General features: G+C 50.1%; 2 protein-coding genes across 2 annotated transcripts in view; one reads left to right on the forward strand and one right to left on the reverse strand.

The window, feature by feature from the left end:
• The first annotated feature begins 54 nt into the window (after nt 1–54).
• On the forward strand, nt 55–13,411 carry Mrap (melanocortin 2 receptor accessory protein). Its single transcript, XM_052741116.1, has 3 exons — nt 55–507; nt 11,125–11,224; nt 12,171–13,411. Exons 1-3 carry the CDS (start codon nt 258–260, stop codon nt 12,394–12,396), a joined length of 576 nt encoding a protein of 191 aa, XP_052597076.1. The 5' UTR covers nt 55–257; the 3' UTR covers nt 12,397–13,411.
• A 1,648-nt stretch (nt 13,412–15,059) lies between these two features.
• Urb1 (URB1 ribosome biogenesis homolog) overlaps nt 15,060–17,560 on the reverse strand; it is a 60,957-nt gene continuing 58,456 nt past the window's right edge. Inside the window, exons 38-39 of the mRNA XM_052741112.1 lie at nt 16,630–17,229; nt 15,060–15,808 (exon numbers count right to left, since the gene is read on the reverse strand). Of these exons, the coding sequence (XP_052597072.1) occupies nt 15,540–15,808; nt 16,630–17,229 (869 nt within the window). The 3' untranslated portion in view covers nt 15,060–15,539. The remainder of the gene's footprint in view (nt 15,809–16,629; nt 17,230–17,560) is intronic.

Below are 17,560 nucleotides of genomic sequence, written 5' to 3' on the forward strand. Positions count from 1 at the left end.
CAAGGGCACTGCCAGGCTTTCCTGCAGTTTTGTTAACTTTTCATGTATCAGAGGCAAAAACGACGGCTCTGTCTGGCTCCTCCGCTAGTCATTTCCTGCTTCTGGCATCTGATTTCTTGCCCACTTCCCAGGCCTTCCACGGAGAGGCAAGCTAGAGCTGAGTGGGAAGCCGTGACTCTCACAGCCGGCTTTTCCTGCTTTGTAGATTTTTCCAGAGGCAGTTCATGGGAACAGCCCCCTGACCTTCCAGCGAAGCTATGATAAGCAGGCCCCTTGTCTGGAGACCCGCAGATGAGCTGGGTGACTCTGAAAGAGATGAGTTAAGCAATGTCGTCCCTGGGGCCCACAGCCCAGCTCCGGATGTGAGGCTCTGGCAGACGCTGGCCTCCATAGCTACAGTCATGGCCAACAGGACCAACGCCTCCGTCCCGTACACCAGCTATGAATATTACCTGGATTACTTAGACCTCATTCCTGTGGATGAAAAGAAGTTGAAAGCCAACAAGCGTAAGTCGGAACCTGGGAAGGCAGCCAGGCAGAGGCTGGGTCCCAGATGAGGTGTTCCTGGTCTTGCCTTTACTTTCTAACTCCAAAAGACTCACCCGGCAGCAATAATACTGCACACACAGATGGAAATGAGTCAGGCCTGGGACTCAGACTGTACCTATAACTTTCAGTAGTAAGTTTATGAATCAACTTGCTATAAACTAAGCAGAATGTTCCTTTTAAAAATGCGCATGCATTCATTTAGGAGGTGGGGGTGCCACGGTGCATCTGGGAAGGTCAGAGGACAGCTTGGGGAAGTTGTCTATCTCCACCACATGGGTCCCTAACGCGGAAACCCCTTTGTCAAGCTTGGCAGCAAGCGCCTTTAACCCTCTATCTCGATAACCCAGCAGAATGTTCCTTTAAGACAAATGCACATGCGCGCACACACACATACTTACTTTTACGCTTTATTTCCCCATTCATTTTCTTAGTGTATATTAATTGTACAAAATAATGGATTTTGTTGGAAAGGTTTCATACATGTAGTATAATTTTTTTATTTTTGTTTCTTTGAGATGGCGTCTTATTTAGCTTTGGCTCTGTTGGTACTCCTTATATAGCACAGACTTTGCTCAAACTCACAGAAATCCTCCTGCCTCAGCCACTCAAGTGCTGGGACTACAGGTGTGCATTACCGTGACCAGCTGCGGACTTTGATCATATTCAGCCCCCTGTTACCCTTCCTCATGCCTGATTCCTTCCCCCCCCGGCCCTTCTTTCCCCAAATAGTTGCCCCTCCGACTTCCCTTTTTTCCTCTCACCCTGCGATGCTGGGAATTGAGTCAAGCCTCTCCAGCTCTCTGCTACATGCCCCCCACCCCCACTTCTCTCTTGAAGGTCTATTTCTTGATGAAGTTGCATTTGTTTGGGGCTCCAGTAAGCTGGGTGAGTTTCTTCAAACTGCAGAGTTCACTTTTTCTCACTGTCCATATTTAGAGCTGGGAGATGTATTCCCGCCACCTCTAAGACGGATGTCATAATCTCTGCTAAATTGCCAACAGCTGTTCAGCGTTCCTAGTCTCAGAGGACAAGCATGAGTTAACATCCGTTTCTCATCTGCTTTCATTCATCTCTTGAGCAACTTGGCACTTTGTGGACGTTCTTCCCTGATCCGTCCAGCTATTCAGTCAAGGTCAAAAGTCAGCCAAGGTGATGAGCACACAGGCACAGCCCTGGAACCGTGCTCTTGTCGGGGGACCTGCCTCTGCCTGCTCCATAAGAGGTCTTGGGTTCTGTAGATATTTCCCACACTATAAATGGAATTCCTCAAAGGGATGGAATGATTTCCATATGGAAGGGAGAACGCTGCTTATAGTTCAGCTCAAAACAAATAAATGCTAGTGTTTAAGACAGTAAGCACAAGGCAGGCAGTGCCTCTGAGGACAGTCTTCTAGAACAGCCTGTCGGGTGGAGTTCCCGTTTCATTTCCAACTTGCAGTATTCAAATGCAAGTGCCCATCCATGTTCCTGAGGACTCCTTTGTTCCCAACACCATAGGAAGCCCTCTGGGGGCGCAGGAGGTTTGCTGTGTGCTGTCTAGTGCGAGGCAGAGATTCGTACCTTTCAGGGGCAGGGTTTTGCACACGTGACTCACAATAAGGAAGTTGTGATCAGAGGGAGAGCAGCAGGGCTGAAAAACACACCCACTTGTAAATATTGTCACAAGATCAGAACCCGAGGACACGTGTTGATCTGGACAAAAAGTAGGTTTGCCTTCAGATGACTTTGTAAAACAGAACGCTGTTCAGATGCAAAGCTGAGAGACCCTCAGACAGTGGAACTTTCTGAATGTGGAAGATGTCGCGCTCGGTCACTGCCTGCTCAGTAAAGCCACCGCACTGTTTTGGGTGGGAGGCTTCTTGGCCATCTTACAGTCTGCGAGCTCAGCCTTGCCTTAAGTTCAGTTCCTGGGACCCATGTGGTAGGAGGAGAGAACTGACTCCCACAGGCTTCCCTCTGACCTCCACACACACGCGCCGTGCTGTGCACACACAATCAATAAATGTGGAAAAGAATATATTAATTTGCAAGCTGAGGAGATGGCTCAGTGTTTATAGCAAACGCATGAGGACCAAAGGTTGGGTCCCTGAACCCACATACAAACTGGGTATGGAAGCCCAGATCTGTAATCCCAGAACTCATACAGCAGGATGGGAGGCAGAGAAAGGAGAAAAAATTCATGGGTACTCATGAGTTAGCTAGCCTGGTGTACCCAGGAGCAACGAGACCTTGTATCAAATAAGATAGAAGTCAAGACCAACAGTCCTATCTGACCTCCACAGGTGTGCCATGACATATGCACGTCTTCACACACGCCACAACTACACACAATGTTAATTTGCATTTGAAGGGCCCTAGTTTCTTAGGAGGTCAGTTCTAACTACATTACAAAGGATAACGTCCCCTCAGGAGAAAGAAGTCAGTACTGAGCTGAAGGCTGTAGGCTGCCATATGCCAGTGACAGATCAAAATCTGGCCTGATCCTGTTACAAGCACTTTACAAGGACATGAGCCTTGTAGTTCTCAATGCGGCTCATGACTGTTTCATGGAGATGTGTCAACACAGTAGAATATGCAAAGAGGCTTTGGAAGAACCCATCAGAGTTGGAGGGTATGATTTTGTATCTGTCCCCCTCTTGGATGCCAAGCTAAGAAGAGAACCAATCCTACATTCTGATCTTACAGAGACAAAGGAATTATTCTGATCAGATGGGTCTCCAGTGACTGGTTAGTGTTCCTTCTCAGAGGGCAGTGAGATGGGTGGCCCTCCCTCAAAAATAACTGGCTTTAGTGCTCTATTATCTACCTCCATGGTCCACATATCTCCTTCCCTTTAATTATGGGTTAGAAAGAATTTGTCACAGTACAAATTGACTTCTGTTGCTGCCCTGCTCTAGCAGTTTCAATAATGCTGTCTATTCACCTGCTTCTCCAAGAGCTCAGGGAAGGAGAGCAGAAACACACCATTAATCAAACTCTTCCGAAAACAATAGGGATCTCAATGGACACATAAAACAAAGGGCTGCATATGACTCTTTTCTCACAGGAGAAACATCAATTTCAGACTTTCCCCATGATTTCATTGTCTTCAGCAAATGGTCCTCAGCAAATTTCAATGTCCCATGCACGTAACATAAATCCTGAAAGTGACATTTAAAGAAAGATGTCACAATGTTTGCTTTGGAATAAACTTTCATCAAATGTCCTTGCAAGGCATGACACTTGAATGATTCTGTTACTGGAACCCTTTGGTTTGAAACTGATTTAGACAACCACAGCCCATTTTCTGAAACATCTTTGGAGAGAAATGATGTGTAAGTTTTCAGAGTGATTTGTTGCTATGATTGATTGATAAATAGAACGCTGATTGGCCAGTAGCCAGGCAGGAAGTATAGGCTGGACAAACAGAGAGGAGAGTTCTGGGAAGTGGAAGGCTGAGGCAGGGAGACACTGCCAGCCACCGTGATGAGAAGCAACATGTTAAGATACCAGTAAGCCACGAGCCACGTGGCAACTTATAGATTAACAGAAATGGGTTAAGATATAAGAACAGCTAGCAAGAAGCCTGAGCCCGTAGGCCATACAGTTTTTTTGTTTTTTTTTTGTTTTTTTTTTTTTGGTTTTTCGAGACAGGGTTTCTCTGTGTAGCTTTGCGCCTTTCCTGGATCTCGCTAGAACAGGCTGGCCTCGAACTCACAGAGATCCGCCTGCCTCTGCCTCCCGAGTGCTGGGATTAAAGGCGTGCGCCACCACCGCCCGGCCCGTAGGCCATACAGTTTATAAATAATGTAAGTCTCTGTGTGTTTGCTTGGGTCTGAGGGCCGCGGGAGCCAGGCAGGAACAGGATAACTTCGGCTACAGTGACTTGTTTCTGGGAACTAGTTAGAGGAGGGCTGTATTTGATTAATAGATACACTTCGGGAAAATCTCTCTGGGGTAGCTTTCATTTGGATTTGTCCTTGTTGTTCTGGTGTGTTCCATGAGAAAGCCACAGTAAGGACCACTGATGGCAACGCACAGGAGAACGGGGGCAACACAAGTTGATGACTCCTACACAGGGCCCAGCCAGGGTAGGGTGGTGAGGTGGCCCCATGAAATCCTCAGGCACTAGACGACGTGGGACTCACTCCTCTAGCTTTCCTGAGACGTGTCACTCAGCTCCATGCTCTAGGCTTTGCTGATGACTTCACCATCCACAGCTGGGCAGAAAAATGGAGAAAGGGAATAAAGGAAGGATGCAAGGTTCAGGAAGTCTAGCTGTGGCTGGAGGAAGACTCCAGGGCCAGTTCTTCTCATACTCCACTAGCTAGAACCTGGCTGAAAAGGAAGCTGGGAAATGTAGTTTTTATCCCAGGTAGCCATGAACCCAGATGAAACAGGGGTAGAGAACAGATCCTAGGATTGATAACTAGCACTCTGTGCCGTAGCTACCTTTATTCAGACCCCACATTAGTGAGGTCAGAGGACAATGTGACACTGCATCATTGGCCATAAAACCCTTGACAAAAACAAGGATCTTAGTTCTCCTTAGAAATTGTAGGCACTGAACGAGAAACTATGCCAGGGACATTTATTTTATTCAGTCATCTGAATACTTAGTATAATAGGCACTATTGGAGACAAACAAGATTTAGAGATGTAAGAAAATGTCAGATTGACCAAGATCATAAATAGGAAATGAAAAGGTCAAAATGTGAAATTGAAAGCAATCTGCCTGGGCTTTTACTATTTTTTTATTCCCCAACAAAGAGACAAGTAACAACAGCAGCAAGAACTGAAGCCGGTTCCTACCAGAACCCTGGAATGTGGTGACGTCAGACAAACACTGCCGTGTACTCGCTCTTGCTCATACACTGAAGAACCTTCCCTGGGGTGGTTTAATTAACTCCTACGATCATACGCTAAAGGCCCAGTCAAGGCCCTAGGAGCTGTTGAGAAGTAACAGACCCTCTAAGTGGGAGGAGGTGAGGTCATTGGCGGTATGTCCTTGATGAGAACACTGGGGTCCTGGACTCTCTCCTTTTGCTCCCCAGTTGCCGTGATGTTAGCAGTATTATTCATCACATGCTCTGCACCATGGCCCCCAGCCTCACCAAAGCACCAAAGTGACACACTGAGCAACCACAGACTCAAGTCTCTAAAATTGTAACCAAATAGACCATTCCCTATGGTGATATTTTATTTGTATTAAAATGTTATTTGTATGTTAATAAATAAAGTTGCCCGGGGGTCAGAGCTATTAGCAAGCCATAGGAAAGCAGGGCAGTGGTAGCGTATGCTTGTAATTCCAGCACTTGGTAGGCAGAGCTGGGTAAGTCTCTGTGTGTTCAGGGATACAGCCATTATTGGATACACATGCTTTTAATCTTAATACCAATCATGGAAAACCTGGAGGCCTATACAGACAGGCCGTGAGGAGGCGGTCATGTGGTTGGGTTTACAACCAATGAGAAGGCAGGACAGGAACTCTATATAAAGACTTTAACACAGGGGTAGTTCTGGTTTGGAGAGGTAGGACCACCGCAGGAGGAAGGGTAAGGTTTTAGCTCTTAGCTCTGACCTCTTGGCTTTCTTCTTTGCATTGGTTCTGTGTTTCTTATTTAATAAGAAGGTTGGATACATCTACAATTCCCCTTTTAAATGGTGTGTGCGCTTCAGGGATCTTGTCACGGTGTTGTGCAGCTGACTGACACACTCAGGTTAGTCAAGGGAGTCCTATAATGTAAGGTGAAGTCCATCCGTGCTTGCTGCAATTTGCCTTAGAAATGGGGTCATGCTATGTGGGCCAGGCTGGTCCTGAACTTCTGAACTCCAGCAGTCCTCCTGCCTCAGTTCCCAAGTAGCCGGAACTACAGCATGCAATGCTGCACACATTCAGAATCTGGTGAATCCTCTGTTGGTGTTCGATTCTTCACAGTCCATAGTGTGAACGTGTGAACAGGGAAATGGAGGAGAGGAAAGAGGGCAGAAGAGAGGGGGGAACTGAGGGAGGGAGGGCAGGGGAGAGCGGGAGGAGGGAAAGAGGGATGGAAGAGAAAGGAATGGGCAGGCAGGCAGGGAGAGGAAGCTGGGGGCTCTCCATATATGAACTGGTTTCATTCCCAGCCCAGCCAGGGGTTCTTTGCAAAAACAAGCCCGTGAGTGTGAGAATCTTTCAGATGCTGGAGGATGACCGTTCTTGCCTTTAGGACAAAATGTTCTCTGTGAGCACTCAAGATGAACTTTCAACAGAAGAGGAAGAAAGTACTATTTTTCTTGGCTTTCTATTTCAAAGGAACACAACGAGAGGGAATTTAACATGGGAATTGACTAGTGGCTGCTCATCCTCATTTCGGTCTGACAAAATTTAAATTTCACTTGTCCGTAGGCAATGAATTCCAGGCAAGGGGTCATCTCATTTCCTGCTTGGTATCAGGGATAATGACCAGGGCTCTGGCAGATGGTTGAGAGAAATGAGGCTCTTGTCTACTAAGTGCTTGAAGCTGCTTCCTGTGAACTTACAAGGACCTATGGACCTCAAATTTTTCATCATTTTTATGAAGAGGAAAAGAGAGCATTGATGTCCACAGAAATCAGAAATACCCATCCAGAAGAAAATCCCAAATGAAAGTTTCAGAAAGCATATGCTCATACCTGGAAGATTATGAAGCAAATTGTAACTCTCTGGGAGTATGGGCATGTAACAAGGCATGCAGAGAAAGACACAGGGGTCTTTTGAAAGGATTCTGTATAAACTAACCATAATGTCAATAAGGAGAAGGTTTTTCATGTAAATTGAGAGAGAGAGAGAGAGAGAGACAGAGAGACAGAGAGACAGAGAGAACAGCCAGAGGCATCTGGAAGAGTCCATAGCAGAGGGAGAAATAAGTAGATGAATGGCCAGCAGACTGGATGTGGCCAGGGTTATCTTCAAGAGGGGAGAAGAGCAGGGAATAGAGAACAGAGAAAACACAGTGAGAGGCAGGAGCAGAGAGAGAACAAGCAGGAACAGCTGGGCCATAAGGAGAATGAGTAGCTGGGGGAAAGAAGCCCATGTGCTGGAGGGAGTTTAGGGTAGGGGAGGAGGTGAGGAGGGCTAGGGTCCTAGCATGGACTTTGAAATGTGCAACAGGTACTTGTGATGCTGAGGGACCCGGGAGCCAGCACGGCACTGATATGCTGATAGGCACCACAGGCAGCCATTTGTCCCTCCTGCCAGAGGAAAGGGAAATGACTCCTTTTGGCAGATGGGAACTAGTTTCATCAGTTCCAGAGGAATGCTGGCTTTTATCTAACTGCCAGAAATCCTCCTATGGTCAGGTTGAGCTCATTTCTTAATATTTGGACTTGCGTTTTGGGGTTTAGGGAATTGGAGTTTCCTTTGGGCTTGACATGTTTCTGCTTAGGACATCCGCTATGACCTCATCTCCCACTTCCCGGGAGCCCAGAGGTCCCCTTAAACTGTTGAATGTTTCTTAGCTTAGGGGCAGAAAAGGGAGAGGATGCAAGAGCCAGCTTGGGGGCCTCTGCTGTCCTTGCCTCCCTGGAGGGTAAATGCTGTAAAGGGCTGATAGATTACAAAGCAGGGGCTTGTGTTCCTTCTACAAGCATAGCATCTTTTCTGCTCTGTGTGTGTGTGTGTGTGTGTGCGCGCGCACGCGTGCATGCATGCGCGTGTGTGTGTTATGTGTAGTACAGTGTGCAAGTGCACATATACCTGTGTAACCAGAGTTCAATGTTGGGTGTCTTTCCTCAATTGCTTGGCACCTAATCTGTTGAGATAGGGTCACTCACTAACCCTTGAAGTCATCAGCTCATCAGTTGGCCTGGCTGGCTGGCCGGTGATCTCTGGGGATAAACTTGTCTTCACTCCCTAATCCCCAGGATTGGGTTACAGATGAGCACCTGGTTTTTCCATGCATGCCTGGGATCTGGCCTCAGGTCTTCCTGCTTGTGCCATAGGCTGTTTACCAGCTGAATCACCCCTGTCTTAAGCCCCATTTTTGACGTTAACTGTTAGGGTCCAGGGTGTGAATGTTATAGCTCTGGAGGGAGAGGTATCCCGACTTGTAGGGAAGCCAGGCTGTACCTGGAGCTGCAGTGGGACAGCTCAGCCCTGGAGGGAGGGGTATCCTGACTTGTGGGGAAGACAGGTGATACCTGAAGCTGGGGTGCAGTGGGAGATGGTCACCCCACACGGTATAGCAATTCTGTTCCTCTCCTAGAGAGAGCCCTTACAGCTGAGCTTTGCTCCGCCCCACCCCCTTAAGGGGGTTTCCCAGCAGAGCTCCAGTTCTTCTCTCTGGCCCAAGATGTTGCTTCCTCCACTTCACTCTGCTCAAGGGGAAACCCCTGCAGAAATTTAGCACTCTCCTCCAGCGAAAAGTTGTTACTTTGTTCTGCTCAGCCCCCCCCAGTCTCAGCAAGTTTTTTTCTACTCAGTCTCCCTAAGGAATGTCTCAGAATGAAGATCTTCACCCAAGACTCTTGAGAGATTTATTTGGGAAGGAGGAGTCCGGCAGAGTGGCTGCCTCTGTCTCTGTCGGGGTGGGGTGGGAAAGCACCCTGTACAACTGAACAGGCAGAGGGACTTATATAGGGCTTTTTAGGGGCGGAGTTTCTCCAGGGAGATTCTCTGCTCAGGGATTGGTTAGTTTCGTTGGTCGGGCAGAGATAGCTCTGATTTCAGGGTCAAACTATGTTGCTTTCACTGGTCCTTTTTAGCCTTTTGGCTCTAGTTTTAGGGCCAGGGCATGTTTCTTTCACTGGCTCTGATTCCAGGGACAAAGTGTGTTTCTTTGGCACTGGTTTCAGGGTCAGGGTATGTTTCTTAGGTTCTGGGTTTGGGGCTGGCCCCTTTTCCCTACACAAGGTGCACTTTTACAAAAAAAAAAAAAAAAAAATTTTTTTAACCTGTCTGAGTCATAGGAAGCAGAGATGACACTTTTCAAATATGGCCAGCGTTATATATCCACATACTGAAATTATTTTTTTTTAAATTGGATATGTACTAAAAGTGGACAGACCCTTCTCTTGTCCTTATCCCCTCAGAAGACAGCAGCTGTTTGTATGCAGTCATGTGGAACAGAGTCATCTGGAGATGATTCAAGCTGTGGTAGTCTTGTGCAGGCTATACACACATACAATGTGGGCTTCCATAGTGGACATGAGCATCTGAGGACGTTGGTACCCTATGGGGGGAGGAGAGCCTGACAAACAGGGATGCCATTTACACAGAGCCCACTTCCATCTCCACAACTTACACACCCCGCGCACCACAATCACTTCTTTGGATGGTTGCTCATTTTTTGTATAACATTCATAAATATCTTTTGTATATGATATGATAATATGACACATGGTCCCTTTGTGTTAGCTTTCACAGCTGTGGAGCATTACAATTCACACTAACAGAAGGTTGCCCTGCAGGGCTCAGTGTGCTTAGTAAGTACTTCTTGGGTTACAGACTGTCTTAGGGTTTCTATTGCTACCATGACCACAGCAACTCTTACAAAAACATTTAATTGGGACTTCTTTACAGGTTCAGAGGTTTAGTCCATTACTGTCAAGGCAGGGAGCATGGTGGCATGCAGGCAGACATGGTGCTGGAGAAGGAGAGTTCTACATCTGGATCTGTAGGCAGCAGGCAGGGAGAGTCCCTGGGCCTTGCTTGAGCATTTGAAACCTCAAAGTCCATCCCCAGTTACACGCTTCCTCCAACAAGGCCACACCTACTCCAACAAGAACACACCTCCTAATAGTGCCACTCCCTATGAGCCTATGGGGGCTCTTTTCATTCAAACTACCATACGACTTCAATAGTCTCTTTCTGTCACGCATTGAGGGGTGTATAGATTCTCCCAGCTTGAACATCTTGTCCTGAGGCTACCATGTAGTTCTCATAGCCATAGGTAACCACCCCAAACCCACCATAGTGTGACAGTTCCCCAGCTACCTGTCAGGAGCCTCTGAGACAAACCCTCCCAACCTGCCAGGTTCTGCACAGGGATGGAGGAGGCTAAGCATGTTCCCTGGTTTCCACTTGCCCAGAGCCACACATCCAGCCATGGTGCTGGCTACAACAATGCCCGAGAGAGGGTCACTAGCCAGTTACACCCCCTGTCCCTGGCCTCAGTCCACTTCTCCACAGAGGTAGGGACCTTGACCTCCAACAGGACCCACTGGCCCTGTGCAGTTCTCCTGGGTTTCTGAGAATGGAGTCCCCGAATCTGATCCTACTGGGGCCTGTCACCAAGGCTCCGAGAGTCCTTGTTACACCGAGCTGCACTCAATGAGAAAAGGAAGTCACAAAGTCACTACTCAGGATTCTTCTCCAAGCAACAGTGCAGCTGGACAAGGCTTGTGGGGAGCCCCAGATTCTATTCAGTTTGCCATCAAGTGACATCACCCTAAACGGAGGAAAAGCCGCTCGCACACTTCCCTTTCTTTCTGTGGCTGTTTCGGGAAACCTTCCCAGCCAACAGCTGGAAGAGGCCGCCTCGGAGGCACTGGCTCTGGAATGCCTGGTCTCCTGACTTCTCACTGAGGACGGCTCTGCTGTCAGGCTGACGCAGCTGATTCTCTTCCTTCCTGCAGATTCCATCGTCATCGCCTTTTGGGTGAGCCTGGCAACTTTCGTGGTGCTCCTCTTCCTGATTCTGCTCTACATGTCCTGGTCAGGCTCCCCGCAGATGAGGTAAGCAGGGAGGCGGGCGTTTGGACGAATGCAGATGTGAAATGGTAGTCGTGCAGGGCATTCGCCCCACGGGACGGCACCCATTCATGCTAAGCATGGCCCAGCAATAACAATCTACACATAGAGTAGCAGTTCCCCAAGTTTGTTGAGTACAGCCTGTGGTGTTCGCAGTGAGACCACCTCGTGGCCCACTGCTTAGCAGTTAAGAGCACTTGCTATTCTTCCCGAGGACCAAGTTGGGTGGCCAGCACTCACAATGGGCAGTTTACAACTGCCTGAGATCCAACTCCAGGGATCTGGCATCCTCTGCTGGCCTCTTTGGGTGGCATACACTCACTCTGACACCCACATAAACACAATTTTCTTTTTTTTAGAAATCTAGAAAGACCCCCAAGACACTGGGTGAGGACCCTCCCCATCCCCCACAGAGATGGGGGAGGGGCAGACAGGAAACAAAAGGCTCCTATGGCTCCTGAGGCACCTGGAGAGAAGGGCTTTGGGTCCCAGCAGCTCCCCTCCGGTGCCTTCCTTTTGGAGCACTGTAGCCACATGGAGCATTGTTCTCCAGCTTAGCTAGTCCCTGGCCCCGGCTCCCCCCATGCCACTTACGAGGCAGTTTCATCCCATTTTGTGAATAAAACCCAACACAGGCAGAAGCAGTGGTCAAGGTTTATGCCAGGCAGCCATGTTCACTGTCCCCCGCACTTCCGTGGCCTGGAAACCCAGAAGACAGGCTTCCTTGTTAAAGACACAGTCAGTGTGGCCATGAAGGAGCTGCCGCGGGTCTGTGTAGGCCGCTGTGTGCAAGGAGACATACAGAAGAAGGAAGGACTCAAGGCCTGGTTCCCAGGGGCGCAGGGCAGGCATGGGGGACGGGGGGCCCCCAGCTGCGGACTGTTCTCTAGCCAGTCCCTCTGAAGTTCGCCTCTGTTTGCTCTGCCCACAGACACAGCCCCCAGCCCCACCGGATATGCCCATGGAGTCACAGCCTCAACCTCCCCTTCTGTCTCCGGAGGGCCTCCCCGCAGACAACAGGGGAACCAGGAAGTAGAACGGGCTCTGAGCAATGGTTACAGCAGCAGAGTCGCACCTCTGCCTCGCCCCTGGAACCAGGCTTGGGATGGGGCTTCCCAGGGCATCAGCTGACCTCAGGAACAAGCAAGGGGGTGTAGTGGTGAGCCTGGAGACAGAACTTCTCAGCTGTGGAACTGACAAACTTGATACACTCAAATCAACATGGACCATTTACAATGTAGTTCTAAGAACCTGACCAGGTCACAGCCAAGTCTACAGGGAGGACCTTCACACACGTTCACAGTCCAGGGAGGACCTTCACACACGTTCACAGTCCGGGGAGGACCATCACACACGTTCACAGTCCGGGGAGGACCATCACACAGGTTCACAGTCCGGGGAGGACCATCACACAGGTTCACAGTCCGGGGAGGACCATCACACACGTTCACAGTCTGGGGAGGACCATCACACACGTTCACAGTCCGGGGAGGACCATCACACAGGTTCACAGTCCAAGGAGGACCATCACACACGTTCACAGTCCGGGGAGGACCATCACACACATTCACAATCCGGGGAGGACCATCACACACGTTCACAGTCCGGGGAGGACCATCACACAGGTTCACAGTCCGGGGAGGACCATCACACACGTTCACAGTCCAAGGAGGACCATCACACACGTTCACAGTCCGGGGAGGACCATCACACACGTTCACAGTCTGGGGAGGACCATCACACACGTTCACAGTCCGGGGAGGACCATCACACAGGTTCACAGTCCGGGGAGGACCATCACACACGTTCACAGTCCGGGGAGGACCATCACACATTCACAGTCCTGGGAGGACCATCACACAGGTTCACAGTCCAAGGAGGACCATCACACATGTTCACAGTCCGGGGAGGACCATCACACACGTTCACAGTCCGGGGAGGCCATCACACACGTTCACAGTCCGGGGAGGACCATCACACACGTTCACAGTCCGGGGAGGACTATCACACACATTCACAGTCCAAGGAGGACCATCACACACGTTCACAGTCCGGCTACCATGCAGAAGCTGCCCCGACATAGCTGATTCTGTTGACTATGTTAATCTGCTTGCTGCTTGCATTTGCTTTGGGATGCGTAGGAAAATAAAACATGAACCAGGATAAAGAGTACTAACCTTTGCTTTGCCTCCATCATTCCTTCTGCCTGAACACACCTGATACAGGTTCTTGTGAGGATGCTGGGGAAGCCTGCAGACCTCCCTGTGCCCTCCACTGACACTGAGAGATCCCCAAGATACAACAGTGTGTGCCCTCCCAGGCCAGCTCAGCTGGATCACGCTCTCTCTTCCCCACAGCCTTTCAAGACAGAGCCCAAGGAGCTTGTCAGAAGCAGGGCCTGAATCCAGTGGAGCCAGCCAGCCCCCAGCACGGTCCCAGAATACTGACTTCTCCAAGCTAGCAAGTAGCTTCAAAGCCATTTTAGACGCCGCTTTACGGGACCGTGGCTCCGAGAGCCCCGAACAACTAGGTGTGTAGTACCGACGGCCCTGCTTGAACTGAGATAGCACAAGGCCCAGAAAAGCGGCAGTAGCAGCTGCTAGCACAGCCAGGCGCTGGTAGGCTCGATCCTTAAATGATGGTTTTCCCTTTCCACCACAGCCTTCACGCAGCTTCTCGGTACTGACCGGGGTGGGGCCATGCCAAAACCACAGTGAGCAAACCCTTGTGTAAAACAGTGCTGCGTTTGCACACGGCCAGCCTGCCAAGCACCACTTCTGGCACGCTTTAACCATCTCCAGATGCCCTCCATCCCGTGCCCGGCAAGTCTCAACATCAGTACAGAGGCAATCCATTTCGTATCACAGCTGCGGACTGTGGGTCTAGAAGGCTGGCTGTGTAACCCCATGCCAGGTGTGGAAGGTCACGTGGGGCCCACTCTGCACAGGGTGAGGGCCAGGCGTGGTCTCGCCAGGCTTGGGGGAGGTGAATCTAAACAGACGGAGAGCTGGCGAGCTCCTGAGCTCAGGTGAGGCTCTGCTCTGCCTGCATCGCTGTCACCACCTAAGGCAGCATCTACCTCCTGTCTCTGCTCTGCACTGGCCACAGACTGCCAGGAGAGGGCAAGGGAGGGAGCATGACCCATGACCTCTCACCAGCTCCTATCCAGGGTCAAGACAGAGGAGGCTGGTACCATCAGACTGCATGTGAGCTCACCTCACAGGAGCAATCAAACCCCACCAACTCACTGCGACCCATGAATCTAGGGGACGGCTGAGGACTGGAGCTTGTGACGAGCTGTGGAAACTTGCTGAGGTCTGGTGGCCTCTCAGAGGCCGGTTATAGGGACACGCTCCAGATCCTGTCTTTCCAGCCACTGTCCCTCTGTATGCCAGTCAGAGGTACCATAAACAGGACAGTGTCAATAAACTGCAATCTAACGGCACTTTCCACGTCAGTGTCCTCGAGCTTTGGCCGCTCCCTGCCATTAAAGGTAAACGGCCCCGTCCTTACACGAGCCTGTCTGTGTAACAGGACGACACACAGGTGCACATAAAAGTGTAAACATTTAAGTCGAAATCAAGCCACTCTCAGTACTACATACACCACACACGACAAACTAAATCACCAGCTCACAAATGGCAGCTCAAACACAAGGGACCAGTGTGGAGTATTTCATCTGCAAAATCTATGCAATTTCAGACTGACCTCTACCAGAGACAACACCTACTAACAGTGAACCATGGAAGTTAAATTCTGACATAAAATGCAGGTCTCTGAAATAAAAAGTTTGTAAAATGAAAGCAAAGTACAAAGCGACTCGCAAAAATAGCTATTTATTATCAAAACATTATAAAACTCAAAATCCTCATTGAAATATAACTTAGAAAAATAGACTGTCTCCCCCAAAGTAGAGGTGAAGGCATTTACCTTAGGGGTGTAGTACAACATACTTAAATAGAACAGCAAACACAGACAGGAGCTCGGCCCCGTGGACACAGAAGCTACTCCTAGGACTTCTTACAGAGATGACTTGAAACATCTGTCGTGGGCATCCACAGACACGAGGTTTCACATTTCAGCTTTCACACCATGAACCCTTCCCAGCACACTTAGGAAGCGTCCTCTGCTGGGGCTCCGGGACTCAGGTGATGGCAGCCATCCGAACCCGCCGTGGGCCTCATGGCCTGCCAGTGCCCCAGTCACTTCAACTCTGACTGTAAGGTCAACACCCGAGCCTCGTGTTGGTCAGTTAAGGCCTCTTAACTTTTCTTGCTGGAAAACAGTTGAATGTATCAGTTCACACCTCCTGGAAACCTTGCCCTAAGCTTTCTGGAACCTGCTGGGGCGCTGGTCGGCGGGGGGGGGGGGGGGGGGGGGGGGGGGAGGCAAGCATCTGGGTCAAGGAGTCAATGTTCCTGCACATCACAACAATGGCCTCCACTTCACCATGTGGCCCGTCCTTTGCAGCCTCACAGACCATTCTGACATGATGGAGGAAGGTGTCTGGCTGCTGGGCCCCCAGCCAGATGTCCTTAACGTACAGCGACACCAGGAATGCTGCGGGAGCTGTGGAGAGTTGGACAAGGCCATTAGGATATGCACTTGCTCAGACGGGAACAAACCGCCCACCCACAGTGCATAGGGCTTTGGACAGCTGCCAGATCCACTACGCCAAACCTGGGGAAGCACAAGTGAGCATGTGGACAAACAATGAATTTCCTCTTGTGCTACCCTTTCTGATCATTTTTCAGTTTACTTTCTTCTGATGATTGTGTATCGACCTTAAAAAAGAACTACTCCTAGTCCCATCAAGGTCAGAGGCCTCATGCCTAGCACCATCACTGACTCGGCATTTATCATCTCCAAGGGCATGTTTAGGAAAAGGTGAGGTTCACCCTGCTCCTTCTGCTCTCAGGTGAGGTCACAGCTCAGCCTGCTGTCCTCTCCATTCTCCCAGATGGAGGACACAGCTGGCACTCCATCTCACAGCCGCCACGGAGCAGGTCACTCATCCACTCACTCTTGCATCCAAGCCTCTGGATGCCAGCTGAATGCCAAGCACGAACTGCATGTGTGGGTGTGTGCTCACGTGGGTATATCCATGTGGTCATTGTGCAACACAGCAATGTTCTGCTTGGGTGACTTATGGTCAAAACACCCTCTGCTCTGTAGGATGGAGTGTCCCTAAGGTGCTGAGGGGGTGCCTGTCATCATAAACATGATTGTCGCCAATGAGGAAGACCTGCTCTCCCTTTGCATTCACTCTCTGTAACTCCCAGTCTTGGTGAGGACCCAACTAGAAATCAGAGTACCAAGTGAAAGAACTTTCTAACCCACCCTCTCCCACCCCACACATTTCTCTACTTCTGACCAAGAGCCCACGTTACCTCGTTTGGCTTCATCCTTTTCGTTCAGACAGTCAAGGCACAGGGCCTCCACCGCTGGATGGAAAGGGCTGTCTGTCTGGCCCTGGGCTACCAACAACTGCAGCATGACAGAGCTGAACTCGCAGGCCACATCCTGTGCAGGCCCCGCCAGGCCCTGGGCGCTGCAGTGGCGCCCATACAGCCTGAAGATGCCACTCTTCACAGCACTGTCCCTGAGAAGGTCAGCCACCACCGCTGGGTATGGCAAAATGTGGCTCTTGAGCCAGTCAAGGAGTCTTGTGGCCTCTGCCCTGCTGAGGGGGTGTTCAGCCAATGACCTCAGCACCCAGCTGACCACCAAGGAAACAGCAGCATATGTAGAGCCCAGTGTTGTACTTCTGGGGGTAGCCTGGTCCACAGACTCCTGGGTGGGTCCAGGGATGGTCACAACTGGCCCCCAGTGAGTCAGTGTGGCCCTCAGGAGGTCCTTGCATGTCTCCAAACTAGACGCTTCCAGCTCAGGCTCAGCAGTCTCCTCCACCTCTCCATGCCTCTTCTTTCGGCCTCGTGGGCCTTTGGCATGGGCAGCTGTCACAGGCTTGTTCTTATCCTTGAGCATTTCTGTTAAAGACAGAGAGAAAAGGTGAGGCTAGGGTTGCCACATCCACACAGTGTGTGTGTTTGTGTGTGTGTGTGTGTGTGTGCAAGTGAGCAGTGTTGAATCCCTTAGAGCTGGAGTTAAAGGTGTTTGTGAGATGCGATGAGGGTGTTGGGGTACAAACTCCGGCCCTTTGATAGAGCACTAAGCACTCTTTAACTTTGTGTTTTGGGACAGGGTCTCTCAGTGGACCTGGGCTTACTCATCCGGCTGGACTGGCTGGCTGAGCCAACCCCAGACATCTACCTGTCTCCATCTCCCCAGCATGGGGATTATAAACATGCTCTGCCATGT

This window comes from Peromyscus californicus, unplaced genomic scaffold (assembly GCF_007827085.1).
Source record: "Peromyscus californicus insignis strain IS unplaced genomic scaffold, ASM782708v3 Scaffold_16__1_contigs__length_79575227, whole genome shotgun sequence".
Lineage (NCBI taxonomy): Eukaryota > Metazoa > Chordata > Mammalia > Rodentia > Cricetidae > Peromyscus > Peromyscus californicus.

Coding starts and splice junctions, on each gene's coding strand:
- Mrap (XM_052741116.1), top strand. CDS start 258: ATGATAAGCAGGCCCCTTGTCTGGAGACCCGCAGATGAGCTGGGTGAC. Junction 508..11,124: donor GAAGTTGAAAGCCAACAAGC/GTAAGTCGGAAC, acceptor TCCTTCCTGCAG/ATTCCATCGTCATCGCCTTT. Junction 11,225..12,170: donor TCAGGCTCCCCGCAGATGAG/GTAAGCAGGGAG, acceptor CTCTGCCCACAG/ACACAGCCCCCAGCCCCACC.